The sequence below is a fragment of the Chenopodium quinoa genome, unplaced genomic scaffold (assembly GCF_001683475.1).
Source record: "Chenopodium quinoa cultivar QQ74 unplaced genomic scaffold, ASM168347v1, whole genome shotgun sequence".
NCBI classification, from domain to species: domain Eukaryota; kingdom Viridiplantae; phylum Streptophyta; class Magnoliopsida; order Caryophyllales; family Amaranthaceae; genus Chenopodium; species Chenopodium quinoa.
The window spans coordinates 149,098-171,100 of record NW_018743363.1 but is presented as its reverse complement, the minus strand read 5'-3'; the positions used below and the strand labels follow the sequence as shown (position 1 = coordinate 171,100).

The 22,003-nt window shown below is 42.4% G+C and overlaps 2 protein-coding genes across 2 annotated transcripts in view; both read left to right on the top strand.

Moving 5' to 3' along the window:
• Window positions 1–14,396, top strand: part of LOC110738057 (DNA-directed RNA polymerases II, IV and V subunit 9B-like) — a 19,006-nt gene extending 4,610 nt beyond the window's left edge. The window contains exons 3-4 of the mRNA XM_021918422.1: window positions 12,503–12,661; window positions 14,151–14,396. Of these exons, the coding sequence (XP_021774114.1) occupies window positions 12,503–12,661; window positions 14,151–14,231 (240 nt within the window). The 3' untranslated portion in view covers window positions 14,232–14,396. The remainder of the gene's footprint in view (window positions 1–12,502; window positions 12,662–14,150) is intronic.
• Window positions 14,397–16,553: 2,157 nt separating this feature from the next.
• LOC110738056 (DNA-directed RNA polymerases II, IV and V subunit 9A) lies at window positions 16,554–19,593 on the top strand. Its single transcript, XM_021918421.1, has 4 exons — window positions 16,554–16,804; window positions 16,936–17,011; window positions 18,268–18,426; window positions 19,284–19,593. Exons 1-4 carry the CDS (start codon window positions 16,776–16,778, stop codon window positions 19,362–19,364), a joined length of 345 nt encoding a protein of 114 aa, XP_021774113.1. The 5' UTR covers window positions 16,554–16,775; the 3' UTR covers window positions 19,365–19,593.
• Window positions 19,594–22,003: the final 2,410 nt, after the last annotated feature.

The window sequence follows — 22,003 nt, the reverse complement described above, 5'->3', positions numbered from 1 at the left end:
GGGCCTAAGCACTAAATGATCCAATTAAAAGCCCAAGGTCAAGGTTCAACTCTCCAATTGCACAAAAGTCAAAGGTCAGCCCACAAAGCATGCCAATTGGGCTAAGGCCCAACCTCACCATGTATGATGAGGTATAAAAGCCATCATATTGATACACGTTCATTCATACTCTGATTGAGATATATTCCACAAAAGCCTCAAGCTACAAACTCACTTGCATAGTGTCTTCCTTTTACACATTGTACTGACTTTAGCATCGGAGGGGCCTTCCTCGGCAACACCCCCGAGGCTAGTTTACGTGTGTTTACTGTGCAGGAAACCTTCGGCCCAACACAACTTGGACCGAATCCAGTCTTCTCCATTTCAGCGGACCTTCGGCAAGGTCCCATTGTTTTCCAACCCGAAACAATTTGGCGCCGTCTGTGGGGAAGACTTTCAAAAATCTTTAAGCCAAATTCCTAACCAAGATCATCTTGCAATTATCTTAGCAGCCATGGCTAAGAACCGCAAGAGCAAAAGCCTCCGTCAAGGAGCGGGCGAAAAGCCTAAAACCCCTACACCATCGCCCTCGCCGGACCGGAACTCTCCCAAGGGTGCCGGCTCGGGGGAGGATCATACAAGGAGGATTCCCTATCTCCCGTAATGCATGACTCTCAATATAGGCCGGACCACTCTCGGTCTAGCAGGGGTCAGTCTGATCATAGGACATATTCAGTGTCCCAAAGCCAACCATCGGCTGCGCGGCCTCATACCCACACTCGGCCGAGGACCCCTTTGACGGGGCCCAGTTCGGAAAGAGGTGGCAAGAGCGCTGGCAGTACTCATGGAGGCAATGAGGGCACAGAATATGCCACCGCCTCGTGATCGAACTCCTCCGCATACCCGGCATCAGCGGAGGAAGTTAGACCATGACGGTGGGAAAGCTTCCTTCCTTCCGGGAACTGGAAGAGTGGGAGGAGGATTCTTGGAAAAATGAAAAACAGAGGAAAAAGAACCCTCAATTATTTAAAGGATCCCTCATCCTCAAGACCAGAAGCGCATAAGAGCAGCAGCTCAGCTTCTCGGCCAGAATCTACTCGTCGAGAACCTGAGACTGTTCGCAGAAGCGTCCTTGACCGACTCGGCGGCCAGGAACCGAGCGTGCGTAGTCGCCTCTCGTTCCCTGCAGCCGAGGCCCAGACTTCCCAGCCAGGGACGAAAACCACTCCTACCTCTCTAAGAGGGCGGAGCGCGGTCCCTTCGGCCAGGAACAAGGGCAAGGCCGTTATGCTACCCGCTAGTTCACCATTCGAGCAATGGATACTGGAAGAGCGCGTACCCACGGTTAAAATACCGTCGCATATCACATATGACGGGACCACGGATCCGAAGGACCACGTGGCCTCGTATGAGACTCATATGCATCTTTGCCCCAGATCCGAGGCGACTTGGTGCAAATATTTCCCAACCACTCTCAAGGGGGTCGCGCAAGCGTGGATCTCCAAGGGAGTAAGGCAAGGCTCCATAACAGGTTGGGATGATCTGTCCTCCAAGTTCAGGAGCAAGTTTTCCACGGCAAAACCGCCGAGAGAAGACTACCGCAGAGCTCATGAGTCTGCAACAGGGGGAAACCGAAAGCCTCCGAGACTACCTGACCCGTTTCAGTAACGAGTCATCAAGCGTCTCCCAGCTGGACCAGGGGTTAGCTGTTTTTGCAATGCAGAATGGCCTTCAGCTAGGAAAATTCCTAGACTTCATGGTCATGCATACCCCGCAGACCTTGGAGGAAGCTCTTAGTGCTTCGGATAAGTTCATCCGAGCCGAAGAATGGAATAAAGCAAAAACCCAACCTCAATCCGGGGGAGGGAAACAGAGGCAAATACCCTTGTCTGAAGGCCAAGGCCATAAGGCAAAGGGAAAATCAAAGGCTCCGGAGCCATCTTTGGCCAACGACCTAAAGAAGGACAGATTAGCCTCATACACAGGCAGATACGAGTCCTACACTCCGCTCTCTCTTCCACGCGCCAAAATTTACAGTGTGACGAAGGAAGAGCAGAGTTACCGAAAGCCGCGACCACTCCAGAGTGGTATCAGCGAAAAAATAAAAATCAGTGGTGTGAGTTCCACGAGTCTTCGGGCCACAACACTGAGGAGTGTATCCAACTGAAGGACCAGATAGAGGACATGGTCCGGAAGGGATACTTGAAAAAATACATCGCGGATCACCGCGAGAAAAAAGAATCCGAGAGGTCAGCAAAGGACCCTCGGCAGGACCTTGATTTCCCCCGGAAAAACAGTAAAAAGCCGGAGGGGAAATTCCCTCCGATCAATGTTATCTCGGGAGGAATATACTCGCGGAGGGAGCACAAGCGCCACCTTAGAGCTTTTGACTCACCAGGTGAACAACGCTGACATTCAATCTCCCCAGTCGCCGGTGCCGAACATGACGTTCACAGCCGCCGACTGCCGGGGGATCACGTTCCCTCATGAGGATCCGTTGGTGATCATCGCCACGGTGGCCAACCACGACGTCAGTAAGGTCCTTGTTGACGGTGGCAGTGGAGCAAACATTCTGTTCCGAAAGGCCTATAATCAAATTAAGCTGAAGCCCAAGCACCTTACGCCGGTACCCTATCCGGTATCCGGGTTCAATGGGGCTTCAACTTATCCAGATGGGAAGGTGACACTTCCTATCACCATCGGTTGCGATGAGGCAGCCCGGAACGTCATGATTGAATTTTTGGTCATCGACGCTCCTTCAGTGTACAACGTGATTCTGGGGAGACCCATAATTCACGAGATCCAAGGGGTCGTCTCAACTTATCATCAGCTGATGATTTACGTCTCAGACGCCGGCTTCCCCGAAAGGATACAGGGCAACCAAAAAGACGCCCGAAGGTGCAATTACCTCAAACCATCCAGTAGTCGCCCAGACGATGACAAGGATGAGGAGGGGAAAGGAAAAGAAAGGGAGCCAAGCACAAAAAAGCCGAAAGGCCTAAGTGCTTCGGCCCAAGGATCCGTGCCCAGAGAAAAAGGGCCCGAAAGGGAAAAGGCTGACTCTTCAGCTGAACCGCAGGACTCAGAGAGCCAGCCGAAGAACACAAAGACTGGGACACCTGCTGACATTGGCAGCAGACCAGATTCTGAAGAGTTCAGTCCATCGGCAATGGACATGGACCAACAGACTGAAACAGTTGAGTTGGCTGAAGGAGATGCTGAGAAATGTGTAACAATCGGGATGGACCTTGATCCTAACACCCGTTGTGAACTTATTCAGCTCCTTCGGGATAACAGAGATGTGTTTGCTTTCTCGGCAGCTGATATGCCCGGGATAAGTTCAGACCTCATCTCCCATAAGCTTAATGTTGACCCAACGTGTCGACCAGTTAAGCAAAAGAAGCGGAATTACTCCGCCAATAAGAACCGAGACATCGCAGCCGAAGTCAAAAAATTATTGGAGGCAGGATTCATTGAACCTTGCCAATATCCAGAATGGCTGGCAAATGTGGTGATGGTTCAGAAGCCCAATGGTACCTGGAGGATGTGCGTTGACTTCACGGACCTAAATAAGGCTTGTCCAAAGGATTTCTATCCCTTGCCGAGAATCGATCAGCTAGTCGATTCGACAAGTGGCCATGCCTTGCTTAGCTTCATGGACGCATTCTCGGGGTATCATCAGATCTTTATGCACCCCGACGATCGAGCCAAGACAGCATTCGTCACGAACGCTGGGGTGTATAATTACAAAATGATGCCCTTCGGATTGAAAAATGCGGGGGCAACCTATCAAAGGCTAGTGGATCAAGTTTTCGCCGATCAAAAGGGCCGAAACATGGAAGTCTATGTTGACGATTCAATCGTCAAAAGCAAAAAACTAGAGGACCATGTAAAGGACCTGGCTGAAACTTTCGCCACCTTGAGAAAGCATCAAATGAAGCTGAATCCGAAGAAGTGTGTCTTCGGCGTGAAGTCAGGGAAATTCCTGGGGTTCATGGTCAGCAAAAGGGGGATTGATGCCAATCCCTCTAAAGTCAAAGCGGCGCTCGACCTTCCTGAGCCAAAAACGAAGCGGGATGTTCAGCGGCTCACCGGAAGAATGGCAGCCCTCTCGAGGTTCATTTCCAGAGCTTCGGATAAGGGGTTACCCTTCTTCAAAGCCCTGAAACTCCCGAAAACAAAAGAGCTCGTTTGGGAGGAAGAGCAAAAAGACGCCTTTCAACAGCTTTGGGAGCATCTGGCTCGACTCCCAACGCTGGCTAGCCCAGCTGAAGGAGAAACTTTATACCTATATGTGGCCGTTAGCCCGGCCACCATCAGCGCAGTATTGCTGAGGGAAGAGAGTAAGAGTCAACAACCGATCTATTTCGTCAGTCATACACTGACGGATGCCGAGACCCGCTATCCTCTACTCGAGAAAGTTGCTTTCGCGGTAGTAGTAGCTGCTCGGAAGCTGAGGCCCTATTTTGATTGCCATCAGATAGTGGTCTTAACTGATCAGCCGTTGGAAAAAGTTCTCGGCAAGGTTGAAAAATCTGGTAGGCTAGCCAAGTGGGCTTTTGAGCTCACCGAATTCAGCATCAGCTACCGTCCGAGAGCTGCCATTAAGGCTCAAGCCCTGGCGGATTTCTTGGCCGAATGCTCATACCAAGAAGTGCTGGACAGTGAAAAGAAAGTCTGGACCGTGTTTACGGATGGGTCTTCCACCGAAAACGGTTCGGGGGCAGGAGTAGTGATAACTTCTCCCGAAGGCAAATCCTTTGAGGGCCGGATATTACTGGCCCACCATGATCGCAGATGCTAAGGAGCTGGTTCGGAAATGCGAAAAATGTCAAAAATATGCTCCAGTTATCAATCAGCCAGCAAGGGATCTTCAGCCGATCCTTAATCCACTCCCATTTGCCCAATGGGGACTGGATATACTGGGACCATTTCCAGAGGCTGTGTACCAGAAAAAATGGCTGATAGTTGGTGTCGACTACTTCAGTAAATGGATCGAGGCCGAAGCAGCCTCGAACATTACAGAGCAAACTGTCAGAAAATTTATCTGGCAGAATATCATCACTCGCTTTGGCATCCCGAGAGTATTTGTCTTCGATCATGGGAGGCAATTTGACAACTTACCGCTGAAGCGATATACAGATCAGTTCGGCATAAAACTGGCATATTCAGCAGTATGCCACCCGCAAAGTAACGGACAAGCCGAAGCAGCAAATAAACAGATCTTAAATGCCCTCAAGAAGAGGGTGGAAGATCAAAAGTCCAAATGGCTAGAGGAGCTCCCTGGAACCCTTTGGTCCCTTCGGACAACTGAAAAAGAGGCAACGGGCCACTCACCTTTTGAACTGGTGTATGGTGCCGAAGCCGTCCTTCCAGTGGAAATTGGCTCTGAGAGCCTTCGAGTGCACCATTTCTCGGCTGAGAATGAGCGACTGATGAGGGAATCTCTCGATTTCCTCGACGAAGTAAGAGACTCAGCTCGAGATAAAATGGCCGCCTATAAGCAGAGAGTCAGCAAATTTTATAACCGAAGGGTCCATGCAAGGCCTCTCAAAATTGGAGATCTTGTCCTTCGGAATGCTGCTGCAGTTCAGAAAGGCCGAATCCATGGGAAACTCTCAGCTACATGGGAGGGACCTTATGATATTTATGATGAGCTTCAGCCAGGGACATACCGACTTCGGCAGTTGGATGGAACTGAGTTGAAAAATCACTGGAACGCTGATGTACTGAAAAAATATCATGTGTAAACCCTTCGGGGCAGAACAATCTTTGTAAGTACATTTTGAACTAATGAAAGGCCTTGGAGCCGCCATTTATATAAATATTTACAATTTATCCTTTCAAAATTTTCTTTGTTCTATCTACTCTTTAAGGGTTTTTTATTCAGCCTCGTCTGAAACCTTCGCCTTCGGGTAACTGGGTTTCAGATTGCTGACAAAACTCGTCTTTTTAAAGAACACCGGTCTTTCAGCTGAAGTCAAACTTCAGTAAGACTTGTTCTCCAAAGACAGGAGTCCATGGACAATTCTGGGATATTGCCTTAACTGAGCCTTGTATCCCAGAGAGCCATTATCCGAAACATTGCCTTAAGTTGGCCCTGTGTTTCGGGTATCCATTTTTCAAAGATAGACAGAAAATCAAGGATAACAGCAACAGTTGAAATTTTTAAAAATCAGCCTCGTCTGAAACCTTCGCCTTCGGGTAACTGGGTTTCAGATGGCTTACAAAACTCGTCTTTTTAAAGAACACTGGTCTTTCAGCTGAAGTCAAACTTCAGTAAGACCTGTTCTCCAAAGACATTAGTCCATGGACAATTCTGGGATATTGCCTTAACTGAGCCTTGTATCCCAGAAAGCCATTATTCGAAACATTGCCTTCAGTTGGCCCTGTGTTTCGGATATGCGTCTTCTTTAAGAACACTGGTCTTTCAGACAAAGTCAGTCTTCAGTAAGACTTGTTCTAAAGAGGTTAGTCCATGGGCAATTCTGGGATATTGCCTTAACTGAGCCTTGTATCCCAGAAAGCTAATATCCCAAGCATTGCCTTCAGTTGGCCCTGTGTTTCGGATATCCAACTTTCAGACAAAGTCAATCTTCAGTAAGACTTGTATCCCAGAAGCATTGCCTTCAGTTGGCCCTGTGTTTCGGATACTTCAATAAAGAAATTGCTTATTCAGCTGAAGTCATACTTCAATTTCTGGGGGGGGCAAGAAGCACTCAGTGCAAGTATGTTCGTCAGAATTGAAGAAAAGAGCATTAAAAAATAAAGCAACTGAAGAAAAGAGCATCAAAATAAAGCAACTGAAGAAAAGAGCATCAAATTAATATTTCATGCTCAAAAATTGAGCTACAAGTTCAATAATTCAATATCGGCAGCCGCCCACAAGCGGAAAATAACAGCTGCCGAAATACGTACATAAGCAAAAAAATAAAACTGCTGTACGACAAGGCAAGCTGAAGCAAAAAACAAGGCAAAAAACTCAGAAAGCGGCAAGTCTAAAGTTAAGCACATGATGAACCGCAAGATTCTGAAGACGACTGCCCGAGTTCCTATGCTTCAGCCTGAGGATCAGACTGATCAGCGTTGAGCCCCATGGTGGCCTCAGCCCCAGCAGCAGAAGAAGCGGGCTTTGCACTTTGCCGAGCCTCCCTTTCCCTCTGCTCAGCTTCCAACTCCAGTCTCTCAGCTTCCTCTTCGGCTTCCTCAGCCTTAAGAATTTCAGCTTCGGCTGGAGTTGCATACTTCATGTGAGGGTCTTCGGGATTCTGGACCCACTCAGCACATTTAGACCAGTCCAGCTTCGGCTCAGCATGAAGGCAGACTCTTCGGCAAACTCGGAATCCGTTTCTGAAACCCATCTCATATTCCTCTTGGGTATAGATACGGACTTTGAGTAAAGCCTCAGCATCAGCCAGTTTCTTCTGGGTCTCCTCCAAGTCTTCCTTGGATTTCTTCAGCTCATCAGCGACCTTGGAGGAAGAACCTTTTAGCTCATTCAGCTCTTGCTGAATTTGGAAAGCCTTAGTCTGAGCTTGGGCCACTTCAACTTTCTGGATCAGCAGTTGATTCTCAGTCTCTTGGAATTTAGCTCTTTGGGCTTCAGCAGCAGCAGTAGCCTCTGAGAGTTGGACGTCTTTGGCCAGGAGCAACTCTTCAGCAGCCATTCGGCTGGCTTCAAGAGCCTCTAGACGCTGCTGCACTTCAGCTTGTGCAGCAGTTCCTTCTTGAATTCGGCTCTCAACAGCAGCCTTGAATTTGGAGACGTCCACTCCCATATGCTCCTGGAGGAATTTTTCCCCTTCCATCAGTGGGGGAAAAACTTCCTTCTCCATAGCATCGCAGAAGGTTTTCAGGGCTTCAGCAGCTTTTTTCCCGTACTCCTCAACCTCCTGCTGCTTCTCTTCAGCTGCTGCTTGCTTCAGCTTAGCAAGCTTTACTTCCTCTTCAGCCACCTTCTTGTCGTGCACAGCAGCGTCTACCCTATCTTGTAGGGTATCTATCAGCTCTACAGTGAGAGTCTGATTGTGCACGAACTGAAAACAGGAAGACAAAAATAAATAAATAAATAAATATATATATATATAAAGAGCTGAATTTCGGAGGAAATGAAGACAAGGAAAATTACCTGCATCATCAGCAGTTGGTTAGACCTGGCTGGGTCAGGAACTGATCTGCTGGATTCGCCCATCCCAGCAGTGGCCTTCAGCGACCAGATCCTTGCCCTGTCTACTTCGGACATGCCAGCAAAATTGCCGAAGTAGGCTGCAGCTACTTCTCGGTTTTGACCCCATATGAGGTCCCAGATGTGGTCTGGGATTGGAATTCGGGGGGCCGAGAAACCCATTTCTCCAGAATGCAGAGTCTGGAAAGAAGGGAAGGATGACGATGGAGCTTGATTAGCTTTGGTTGTCTCAGCATCATCCTTCTCAGAGGAGTCAATTACTATGACCTCCTCTTCTTCAGGGGTGAGGACGAAAGCCTCAACCTCTCTTGCGATGTCTGTCGTGAAGCCCTCAGCGCTGGACATCACGGCATCCTTATTTTCGTGCTCATCAGCACTCTTCTTGATTTCTTCTTGGACCCCTCCCTTAGGTTCGGGAGTTCTCTGATCCACCTCCATCTCAGGAGGTGGCGGAGGGGTCTTTTGAGGTGATTGGGGTGTTGGCTGGGGAACCCTCGGCGATCCGTTGCCTTCCTCAGGTTCCCTTATTGCGACGCCGATGGTCATCGGCCTCTGCTGAAAGTCATGAGGGCCGATGATGGCCATCCTTCGGCGCCTTTTCAGAAGGGGCTGCTCGTCCATATCTGAGTCTGAAGACTCTTGTATTTGGTCTTCGGGACGAACAGGAGCTTTGCCTTCTCTGTGTCTGTTACTCTCTTCAGACTGTAACAGAGGGGGGAAGAATAATGTGAGTAAAAAAAAAAAAAAAAAAAAAAGAAAAAAAGAAAAAAGAAAAGAAAAAAGAAAAAGTTGTCGGAAAGCTCACCGAGGTCTTCAGCAAAGCCTCGTCTTCTTCAGCTGCTCTAGCTGCAGCTTCGGCTTCAGCAGCTCTGGAGGACCCTTCTCCTCCTTCGCAAGCTTCGAGTACCCGTGCAACCTCTTCGGCTGTGCGGGCAGCTTCAGCTTCTTCGTTCAGCAGCTGAAACCAAGGGTCTCTCTTCTTCCACCAAGGCTTCTGCCTCTGATACAGAGCAACAGCCTCAATTTGGAAGTGGGAAGAGTCTAGATGAACTTCCCTATGCCTCGGCTCAGTGATAGACGGGGCCCGTTCAGTTACAACTCGCTCTCGGTTGACACCAAGACGAGCGTAGTTAATGCCAACGTTGGTCTCGTCCCGCTCTGAAAAAAGGAAAGGGGAAAGTTTAGCTCAGATATATCGGCACAGCATAAAAAAAGCAAAGCGAGAGAAGAAAAAGAGGTAGTTAAAAAGCCTCGGCCCCAGCCGAAGAAGCTTACCATCCTTAAACTTTCGGCTGAGGCCAACAGCTGCTAGCATGTTCTCTTGGAAAACGTAATGCGTATCGGGGAGCCAAGTCTCCGGGATATGCTGCATTCGACCACTCCCCCCGGGTTCGGCAGCTTGCCGAAGATATGTTGCTGATCCAGGTTCGGATCCGCCCCGTTATCTGCGGGGGGACCTAGACTTCCCATTTCGGGATCAGGCTCAGCTAAGTACCGGGGAGCGCTGAAGACGCAAGGGTGGCCCGGATCTGTGGGTTCCCTAACCCAAATCCATTGACCTCTCCAGTCCTTGTCTGAAGAGTCGTTTGGCCACATGGTCAAGTATTGGGGCCGGGACTCAATCCGGTACCACCCACAACCATGGCTTCCGTGCCCACTCTGAATATTTGGCACTAGCCGATGGAGCTTTTTGAAGCAGTGCAGGTTCGGCACGTACTTGAAGAACTTGCAGACCCATAAGTATGTCATCACCCTTCGGATGCTGGTGGGGGTTAGCTGACATAGGGAGATGTTGTAATGGATCAGCAAGTCTCGGACAAAAACGTCCAAAGGGAACCTCAGCCCGTACTGAAGCTGTCTCGTGTACACCCCCACATACCCCGGGGGTGGACGATGGATTCTATCGGATGCTGAGGGCATTCGGCACCAATATCCATCAGCTTCAAAAATGCCGTAATGCAACTCAATTTGCTCGGCAAATCGATATTGATCGGCGTTCTCTACCCACCATGAGTAGGGGCGGTTCTTTATCATGGCCGAAACGACTTCGGCATTCTCCCATTCTGAAAACCCAGGGAGGATATCCCAAAGGACAGCGGGAACTTCATCATCCCGTCCAGAAGCGCTCGGCTCATCCGTTCTTTGAGGAGGAGCCGAGGAAAGGGGAGTCGCCCTAATCCCTTCAGCAGGGTCAGACTCCGGCCTTTGACCATTCCAGGTCCCAATCCTGTTCCTAGGATCGGGAATCGGCCTTGCTCTTCTTGGAGCACGGGCTCTACCTCTAACTCCTCTTGCCATTGATTATTTCGAAGAGGAAAGTCGAAAGAAAAGGGGAAGGAGTTCGAATTTGAAGAAAAATAAACTGAAATCAAAGGAATTTACCTTAATCTGAAGCGAAAGTTGCCGATTTACGAGTTCGTAGTGGCAAGTCTCAGTTTCTAAGCTCAATGCTCGGGGAATTTGCGAAGTTTTGATGCGGGTTCTTGGTTTCTCTCTCGAGGAATTCTGGGTTTGTGTTGGTGAATAAGTGAGGAGAATGACGCGCCTCTGTTTATATCTCCAGGTACGGGATACGAAGAGTCTGTGCTTTAATTTCTCTTAAATACCCACTAAGTAACCATTAAACACATGATCTTGTGATTAAACTGCCCATTATCCGTCCAACTTCCGCAATCATTAACCGTTGTTATCTCATTAATTACGGTTTAAATTCAAATTTTTGGATCAATTAAATCATTTACTTCCCTCCTTTTCTGAATTAAATCAAACCCGACCCGTCATCCTTCCAAATCGGGTCTGGGGGGCAAGTTGTTTGGGTCCAATTTAGTCAAAATTGGGCCTAAGCACTAAATGATCCAATTAAAAGCCCAAGGTCAAGGTTCAACTCTCCAATTGCACAAAAGTCAAAGGTCAGCCCACAAAGCATGCCAATTGGGCTAAGGCCCAACCTCACCATGTATGATGAGGTATAAAAGCCATCATATTGATACACGTTCATTCATACTCTGATTGAGATATATTCCACAAAAGCCTCAAGCTACAAACTCTCTTGCATAGTGTCTTCCTTTTACACATTGTACTGACTTTAGCATCGGAGGGGCCTTCCTCGGCAACACCCCCGAGGCTAGTTTACGTGTGTTTACTGTGCAGGAAACCTTCGGCCCAAGACAACTTGGACCGAATCCAGTCTTCTCCATTTCAGCGGACCTTCGGCAAGGTCCCATTGTTTTCACCCGAAACAGTATGTAATTTAGAAATATATCAGATTCTTTATGCTTCCTAGTATGATCCTGTTTATCTTTGTACAAATTTATGTTAATTGACAACAAATGACATGATCCTACAACCCGGCATGAAATTAGCGCGTTTGGAACAAGGTTTTCACCTGTTTGGATATAGCAGATTAGCAGGTTGGTTTGTTTTAAACCTGCTTGGATTCAGTAAGTGAGGTGACTTCACAAAATCCACTTATTAATGCTAGGCTATTACCACTATTATTAGTGTGGCTTGCAATAGTGTTCTTTTTCTTAATTAAATGGTTTGTTCTTTGCTTGTTGAACCTGATTTTCAGCACTGTTAGGGGACATGAAAAAGGCTTTTGAAGGGAATACCTTCACTATAGATTTCTTGCTGTAAATTCTCTTGTTAATGAAATGTTGCGTGGTAGTATGTTATTGCCATCTCATGGGTGATGGATATAAATGGAATTGATTTTTTCTGATGTGACCACAATGTTGAACTTGTGCAAATTTGGTGCTTCATATACTGTATGTGCTCATAATGCTTCAAGTGAGCCATCTCAACCAATTCAAGGTTAATTTTAGTGTGCAAGATTTTTCTTTTGATTTTATAAATGAAATAGATTTTTCTTCTGTGTCTATGATCTTATACTTGTGTAATTTTGCTGTTTCATTATTATATACTGTATGTTCTTTAATTGCTTTAAGATGGAAGGTTAAAAATGTGTTATAATGTTAACCCAGAAAGACTGTCTTTAAATTCACTACAAACCTAAAAGATTTCATAATGAATTGATACAAGAGTTTCTATTCTTGCATAATCATTCATTGCATTTGGCTTAGTTTTATAAAATGCTTTATTGGTGTTGTATATCCACACTTTATTTAGAAGCTGGCATGCCTTCTCTATTATTCTTGATTGTCAACCTTTTTCCTATGGAGGAGGATGCTCTTATGTTGATTTGTTTATTTATTTATTGCTTGATGATAGGAGGATGAGATGCCATAAGCATGGCTAATGCTTTCTTATTTGTAACCAACTCCTTTCTTTGGAATTAGCTTACTTACTTATGAGTTATGACCCTTGTTTTCCATGTAGGGTGTTGCTGATAACATTTGTGTATACAGAAAGGAGATACACCAATCTGCTGGAGAGAGTACTCAGGCCCTACAAGATGTAGCTAAAGATCCAACTCTTCCCCGGACCAAGTCTGTCCGTTGTACTCAATGCAATCATGGAGAGGCTGTCTTTTACCAGGTGAACCTCAAATTTTGTTTATTCTCTTTGCAAGGGTTTCATGTGATCTGTTAGCTGTTATAACCAAGCACCATTGTTGTTTGCTACTTTGGCCATCCTTACCATGGAACTTATGATGCACTGAACAATCTATTGCTTAGTTATCATTACAATTCTAGGATCTTATGATATGGTGATCATTTTATTATTTTGACCTCTTATCGTGGTTTGGTTCCTACCTAAAATGCAAAGTTCTACTGCTGTGCTAAGTTGGGGGGAATTTATAGAAGGGGAAAAATGTTTTAAAAAAAAAGAGCATGGGCTAGCCAAATTTGAAGGCTATAATACACGAAATTGAAGCAATTTAGGAGGTGTCGGGACCCAGTGTCAGAAATTAACGGAATTGTACGGAATGCATCCCGGGGTCATATAACGTTGTTTGGACCCATATATGACCATAAGTTGGCTACATAAAGTCCTCGTGAAAGCCTATAGCCAATACAAGAGGCGTGTACGAAAACGAGTAAATTGGATGCTTAAAGGCAAATTGGATAATTTCACCCACCCAATTGGACTCCTGGAGGGTATTAGGCACTATAGGTAGCTTCTCGGCAATTTTTATTTCCGGGTCAAAAAAAGTCGAAAATTGGCAAAATTTCGGAGGTACACGGTTTTTGGCCAATTTCGGAGGTTTCGGGACCCGGTGTCGAAAAGTCTCAAGATATTAGGGGATACATCCCGAGGTCATATAATGTCGTTTGGAACCATATATGATCATTATATGTTGTCATAAATGTCCATGGTAGCCTCGAGTTTATGAAATCTGTGCAAGTTGTAAACGGGTAAATTGACAGTTTAAAGGCATATTGGATGGTTTTAACCACCCAAATGGACCCCCGGGGTATATTAGGATTTATGGAAAGCATCTCGGCAATTTTTGTTTACGGGTCAAAAAAAGTCGAAAATTGGCAAAATTGAAGGCTATAATACACGTTTTTTGGCCAATTTTTTACACTTTTTCAAAAAATGAACTGAATGTGCGGGGTGAGTCATAGGCTCATATAAGATGATTTGAAACCATAACACACCTGTAAAGATGTTTATAAAGTACCAAGAATGAGTTTTATTTCTATTTTGAAGTATAATGATGTGATGTGGCTTGATTATAATGATACATATTGCATCTTACTGAATCAAGATGCCAATTTTCTTTCTAGTCTTTCTGTAAGACACTACAAGAATCATGTCAGTTCTTTTAGCTCTTTTCTTTCTATTTCTTTTTGGATATAGGAGGGAGGAGGGGGGGATTGGCAGATTGTAGTGTGGAAGGAGTCCTATCACTTATCCATGATAATATCTCAAATTCTTTCATGCTTATGGACATTTAGGTTTGACTTAGGACACGAGATTCTTATGTGTCATACTTCGTAACCCAGGACTGGCTTTTCTCTATACCATGATGAATTTCACTATATGTTTCTAATCCATTTCATTTCGGGTAATTATCCAGGAAACACTGAGAGGAGAGGAAGGTATGACATTGTTCTTTGTCTGCTGCAATCCGACCTGTAATCATAAATGGAGAGATTGATTTCCCCCTCTTTATGCTGATGTATCTGCTGACCAGTTCATGATTCTAATCATCCTAATTTGTATTTTTGGAAACCTACAGCAGATTTAATTTTGGTGTTTTCACAATTTAGCAATGTTAAGTTGTAATTTCAACCATTGGTAATACATGATCCTGCTGATTAAATCTCTTGTGCATGAGGGTTTCACACTTTCACTTGCGTCCCAACGCTTTTGAATACATTGATTCTACAGATTGAAAGGATTCCTTTATGGATTCCTTTTTTTTTTTGGGGGTGGGGGGGGGGGGAGGTAGGGGAAAGCAGGTCGGGTTTGGTTAAGTCGGTTGGGTCTAATTTCGAATTTTTCTTTTGTGAGGGGTCTAATTCCAAACTTGAGTCATGCTAAATTATTGTGTTCATATGAGTCGAAATCTGAATTGAATAATTTTTTTTTAGATCCGGTCAAATTTTGCTCTATTCATTCATTAGTGCATCAAATTGATTAAATTGTGACAATGAGTCTATAATCTCCATAATTATAATTTTTCAGGCCAACAACAGGAGCTTCATTATCCATTTGATTAAGATCGATTTATAAATTTAACAAAAAATTTTGTATACATCCGGTTTACACTAATATTAGTGTACATCAAGCAGTATAAGGGTAACTTTTAGCTAATTTATCAACAACAAGAAAAGTTTTATAAAGGTAATTTAATTACATTCAATCACTAATAATTGATTTTCAGTCATTTAAAATGTGATTCTTTACTAATAAAGTGTAAATAATTTTTATTTGAATTTGGTTACTTTAACGCATATTGGGGTAACTTTTATTCATTTCATGGGTAACTTTTAATCATTTTAGGTTATCTTTATAATGGATGTACAATAATTATTGTACACCCGATTTTTTTAAAAGTTTGTGTAAATTTAATTATTCATTAAAAAAAGGGTTTTTCTATACAGTGCCCCTGAGGTATTGACTTTTCTAAGTTGTACCCACCCATTTTCAAAATTCTACACTGTACCCCGAAGTATCTTTAGTGTCTACGATGTAACCCTGCCCTAATCCCTCCGTTAACTTTCCGTTAACTTAAAAAAAAAAAAATTAAAAAACAACAAAAAAACCATAAACACCTCTCTCCTCCCTCACAACTACCCACCAGCCACAACTAGACCTCCAGCCGCACCACCGCCGCACCCCCAGCCGCACCACCGAGCCGCGCTCCTCTCTCCTCGACCCACCACCGCGCGTCACCACCTAGTGCACCACCAAAGAAACTATTGGACAAGGCAATGGAGGAATTCGAATTCGAAGTGAAATTTTGACAAATTGGTTTAGGGCTTTTATTTCATTGGATTCTAATTGCAAAATTAAGTTGTTAATTGTTGTTATTGTTTTGAAATCAAAGAATTTGGTTTAAAATAATAGAAGACCCTAATTTTTTTCCCCAATTTGATTTTAATTGTTAAATCATCAATTTTGGTGCAATTAGATTGAGATTCAATACACAAAACTTGTTTTAATTGATTTTTCCAATAAAAATCTGCAAGAATATAGTTCAATTGGTCGAAAATTTGGGCATGAAGAACGAAATTTGGGCTGTCGCGCGAAATGGTGCGGCTGGTGGGTCGAGGAAAGAGGAGCGTGGCTCGGTTGAGAGAGGAGAGAGGAGGGTTACGCGCGCGGTGGTGGGTCGAGAAGAGAGGAGCGCGCACGGCTTGGTGGTGCGGCTGGGGGTGCGGCAGTGGTGCGGTGGAGGTGTAGTGGTGGGTAGTCGTGAGGGAGGAGAGAGAGGTGTTTGGGTTTTTTTTTTGTTTTTTTTTAATTTATTTATTTTGAAGTTAACGGAAATTTAACGGAGGGATTAAGATAGGGTTACATCGTAGACGCTAAAGGTAACTTGAGGGTACAGTGTAGAATTTTGAAAATGAGTGGGCACAGCTTGGAAAAGTCAATACCTCAGGGGCACTGTATAGAATAACCCTTAAAAAAAAATTGTTATCACACGGGTAGAAAACAAGCATGCCAAAATAGAAGTACTTCGTCCATTTCTTAGTAGATTAGTCACGTTTGCCAATTCACAAATTCAATCATTATTCCATTAATATCTTTAATTATCGATAAATAAAATTTTTAAACGTTGATGTTTTGAAAATATATATCATGACAAAGTAAACAAGGTTCACATGACTATATATTTCATTGTTTGTAAATCGCAAAACACGATTTTTTTTGTAAAAAAAAAAATGCTTGAAAAGGGTTTAAAATCAAAACATGGCAACTAAAAAACGGAGGTGATATATAAACGGAATTACGGAGTAATTATTTAAGGGCCTTAAGTTTTAATAAGTGTTAAACCCCAACAAAACACGTAACTAATTTCCAGGCTGCTGAAATCTAAAACCCCAGCTCCTATACTCAAGACTGAAGAACAAGAGTAAGAAGCACACAAAATTAGGGCATCCAATTTTTTTTTCTCCGATAATCTGATTTTCCGAAAACTATTTCTCCAAAATTTCCCCAATTAACTCAATTCGAGCTTTATACATTATCCAAGATGAGTACCATGAAGTTTTGCCGTGAATGGTCAGTGACTTTCTCATCTTCTTCTGCAAAAAAAATTTAATCAATTAATTCAACAATTTTCTTGCTTTAATAGTGATAAATTTCTATTTTTTCTGATTTTTTATTGTTAATTTTTGTGCGTGAATGAACAGCAACAATATTCTGTACCCAAAGGAGGACAAAGATCATAAGATTCTCCTTTACGCTTGCCGAAATTGCGATCACCAGGTTTTCAATTCTCTCGCCTTTTTGTGTTTGCTAGCTTTCTTAATTGCAGTTATAAGTTTAATTAGGGTTTTATGGTCAGGAATTTTTTGATTCTTAATTGGTCTTACATTAATTAGTAATATGGAGTAATTGAGTTTTGAATCATTGTTGGGTTTTACATTAATTGATAAAAGCTGAAATTTTTATGCAATAAGATTATTGATCTTATAGTCTTATTAACTGGGTTTATAGTTTGGCATTATGAAATTGGTTTCGATTATGAAACGAGTAAGGGGTTTGGATGTGGGAAGCTGTTCTGCTGTACTATAACTTTAAATTTGCATCGATGGCGGCAATACTTAGCCAGAATTTGAGATGAGGATTGTATTTTATATTATCTAGAAAATATATGGAGTAGTGCTTCATAGTATGAATAAAGATGGCCAATTTGCATATTATAGGAGTTGAAAGGCGGTTGAAAAGGGAACACCTTTCATTTGAGTAATGTGGTTAATTTTCTTGTTGAAGGAATGTTGCCTAGCAGTGGTATTGGTGATCCAATATCTCGTGGATATAAATGGAACATTAGTAAAGTCTCGTAATGTTGTTAATAGAAGCCAAGTCTGTGTTACTACGATGAAACATTAGTAAAGTGTCAAGAACCGGTTTTCTCACACAATGTAATTAAGATTAATTAACACTAAAGGAAGGTAAGCTTGAGTAATTTGATTAATAGTGGAAACTGAAAGGTTACAGGATAACAATAGCTTTAGGCTATTAATCTTTAAGTAGCTTTAGGCTACAACTCTCAAAGGAATTCTCTCAACATTTTTCTGGATAATCGGCTACTACTATCTATCATACAATTTATACTCAAGCTCTAACATAACCTAAAACTAATACTAGTTGACTTCCAAGGCTTAGGGAACAACAACCTTTTGCCATGGTTACAAAATGGTGTCTCATCCTTTTCAAGCTTGTCTCTTTCCCAATTTGGCTTCCTTGACAATTGCTACTGCCCTCCCTGTTCCTCCACTTCTGCTGCTTGCTCCTCATGGTTACCGTTGTATTTGATTTGCTTGTGCCCTTGACCCCACTTGTGAACTTGACCCATCTTGGACCTGCGGTGGTAAACCTTAATGGGCTGGCCCAATTTCGGGTCTATCACATAAAGACTCTTAATGTTGTTAATAGAAGCCAAGTCTCTGAATTCATTATGAACCTAGCAGCCTTGCCTCTGCTTGCTAACTTACCTATGATCTTTATCTTTCATGTAGGAGGTTGCTGATAACAACTGCGTATACAGAAATGAGATACATCATGCTGTTGGTGAACGTACTCAGGTCTTACAAGATGTAGCTGCAGATCCAACTCTTCCCCGTACAAAGTCAGTCCGTTGTACTCAATGCAACCATGGAGAGGCTGTATTTTTCCAGGTGAACTTTAACTTTTGGTTATAATCCTTGCAAGCACATGAGTTTGTGGGTGTACTCCTTTCACCTACAAAATCTTTGGCTGCTGTCTTGAGCACCTTACTATGGAACTCACAATGCAGTGATTTATTTATATAATCACTCTAAAATCTAAATTCAGCACTAGATGGGGAGTAGGAAAAGGGGAGCTAAACAATTTAATAAAAAAACTTGCTATGACTAAGCCTTTTGTGATTGCCATTTTGCAAAAGTTGCTACGACATTATGTTTCTAGGTTGTTGCTACCAACTAAACTCTCTTTGCCACTACGATCTTTTGATACATATTGCATCTTTACTGATTAAGACAACAATATTCAGAATCATGCAAAAATTCTCTGAGATATTGTTAAAATCATGTAAGCGCTTACTGATCAGGTCATTCTGTCTCTGCATAGTTTAGATATCCATGTCAGGTAGGGCAGGGTAGAGCAGTGGCACCATGGAAAAGGGAGGGGGGTATATTTTTGCTTGGTTCACCACTTCTACAAATAGTATATCAGATTATTTCTTGCTTTTGCAGAATTAGTTTTTTTTTTGTTTTTTTTTTTTTTTTGAGGAAAACGTTTGGTAAGCATAAAAAAACAAGACTTTAGGACATGAGATCTTTAGTTGAAAAAAAAAATGTAAGACAATGAACAGGTTCAGTTTTATATTGTTATACTTCTAAAGTTATTTATTACAGCTTGCTGTTCTAAGATTACTACGCAATATTTACTATGAATTACCTTTCAGTGGTTGATTGAAGTTAATTTTCTTCTCTTCTTTTCTTGACAACCGAGTTAATTTTCTAATTCAATTCAAATGGAACTTACTGTTCAGGCAACATCTAGAGGAGAGGAAGGTATGACATTGTTCTTTGTCTGCTGCAATCCAAGCTGTGGTCATCGCTGGAGAGATTGATCGTCCCAACTTTATGCTAATGAATCTGCTCTGACCAGCTGTTTCTGATATCATGTATATTATAAAACCAACAGCAAGACTAATATTGGTGGATTAGTTATTAAGCTCTGTGAACTAGAGTTACCCCTTGCTTTAAGATGTATACAATATCAAATTACTCTGCATAAATTACCAGTCTTTTTAATATTGTATTGGCAATTTACCAGTTTGGCATCTGTTTTTTGTTCCACTTGTTCTAACTTCTTAGGCTCTTAGTTAACAGTAATGCCCTGCTAATGTCTTCTTTCTTTTCCATTATTGATTCAAACATTTGTCTACATGTGATTTCCCCTTAAATTATACAATTTGGTTCGTCTAAACATTTCGACAATTTTTATTTCCGAGCGAAAAAAAGTCAAATAATTCCAAAATGGCTAATATCCACACTTTTTGAGAAATTTTGGAGTTTTCGGAGGCCGGTGTCAAAAAAAAAAAGAAGAGATTTTAGGGGATACTTCTCGGAGTCATATAATGTCGTTTGGAACCATAAATAATCATTATATGTTGTCATAAATGTTCGTGGTCGGCTTGAGTTAATGAAATCGATACGAGTTGTAAACTGGTAAATTGGTCGTTTAAAGACAAATTGGATGGTTACACCCACCCAATTGGACTCCCAAAGGGAATTAGGGATCATGATAAACATTTCGGCAATTTTTATTTACGGGAGAAAAAAAAAGTAAAAAAAACTCCAAAATTAAAGGCGAATATCAACACTTTTTGAGAAATTTTGGAGGTTTTAGGCCCGGTGTCGAAAAGTTTTGAAATTCTAGGAGATATATCTCGGGGTCATATAATGTCATTTGAAACCATATATGATCATTATTTGTTGTTATAAATATTCGTGGTAGGCTAGAGTTAATGAAATCAGTGCAAGTTGTAAACCAGTAAATTGGGCGCTTAAAGACAAATTAGATGGTTCCGACCACTCAAGTGGACTTCCAGAGGGTATTGGGGACTATGGTAAACATTTCGGGAATTTTTATTTCCGGTCGACAAAAAGTCAAAAAATTCCAAAATTAAAGTCTAATATCCACACTTTTTAAGAAATTTTGGGGGTTTCGGGACCGGTTCGAAAAGTTTTGAAATTCTAAGTGATATATCTCGGGGTCATATAATGTTGTTTGGAAAAATATATGATCATTATTTGTTGTTATATATAATCGTTGTAGGCTTGAGTTAATGAAAACGGTGCAAGTTGTAAACATGTAAATTGGTCGTTTAAAGGCAAATTAGATGGTTCTACCCGCCCAATTGGACTCCCGGGGAGGTATTAGGGAACATGGTAAACATTTTGGCAATTTTTATTTCCGGTCCATAAAAAGTCAAAAAATTCCAAAATTAAAGGCATTTATCCACACTTTTTGAGAAATTTTGGAGGTTTCGGGACCGGTGTCGAAAAGTTTTGAAATTCTAAGGGATATATCTCGGGTCATATAATGTCGTTTGGAACCATATATGATCATTATTTGTTATTATAAATGTTCGTGGTAGGCTTGAGTTAATGAAATCGGTGCGAGTTGTAAACCGGTAAATTGGTCGCTTAAAGACAAATTAGATGGTTTCACCAACCCAATAGGACTCCGGGGGGGGGGGGTATTAGGGATCATGGTAAACATTTCGGCAATTTTTATTTTCGCGCGAAAAAAAGTCAATTTCCAAAATTAAAGACTAATACCCACACTTTTTGAGAAGTTTTGGAGTTTTCGGGCCCGGTGTCGAAAAGTTTTAAAATTCTAGGGGATATATCTCGGGGTCATATAATACTGTTTGGAACCTTATATGATCATTATTTGTTGTTATAAATGATCGTTGTAGGCTTGAGTTAATGATATCGGTGCAAATTGTAAACCGGTAAATTAGTCGTTTAAAGGCAAATTAGATGGTTCCACCAACCCAATTGGACCCCCGGGGGGTTTAAGGGATCATAGTAAACATTTCGGAAATTTTTATTTTCGGGCGAAAAAAAGTCAAAAAAAATCCAAAATTCCAAAATTAAAGGCTAATATCCACACTTTTTGAGAAATTTTGGAGGTTTCGGGCCCGGTGTTGAAAAGTTTTTAAATTCTAGTGGATATATCTCGGGGTCATATAATGCTATCTGGAACCTTATATGATCATTATTTGTTGTTATAAATGATCGGTGTAGCCTTGAGTTAATGAAATCAGTGCAAATTGTAAACCGGTAAATTGGTCGTTTAAAGGCAAATTAGATGGTTCCACCCCCCAATTGGACTCACGAGGGGTATTAGGGATCATAGTAAAATTTCGGCAATTTTTATTTTCAGGCGAAAAAAAGTAAAAAATTCCAAAATTAAAGGCTAATATCCACAATTTTTGAGAAGTTTTGGAGGTTTCGGGCCCGGTGTCGAAAAGTTTTAAAACTCTAGGGGATATATCTCGGGGTCATATAATGCTGTTTGGAACCTTATGTGATCATTATTTGTTGTTATAAATGATCGTTGTAGGCTTGACTTAATGAAATCGGTGCAAATTGTAAACCGGTAAATTAGTCGTTTAAAGGCAAATTAGATGGTTCCACCAACCCAATTGGACCCCCGGGGGGTTTAAGGGATCATAGTAAACATTTCGGCAATTTT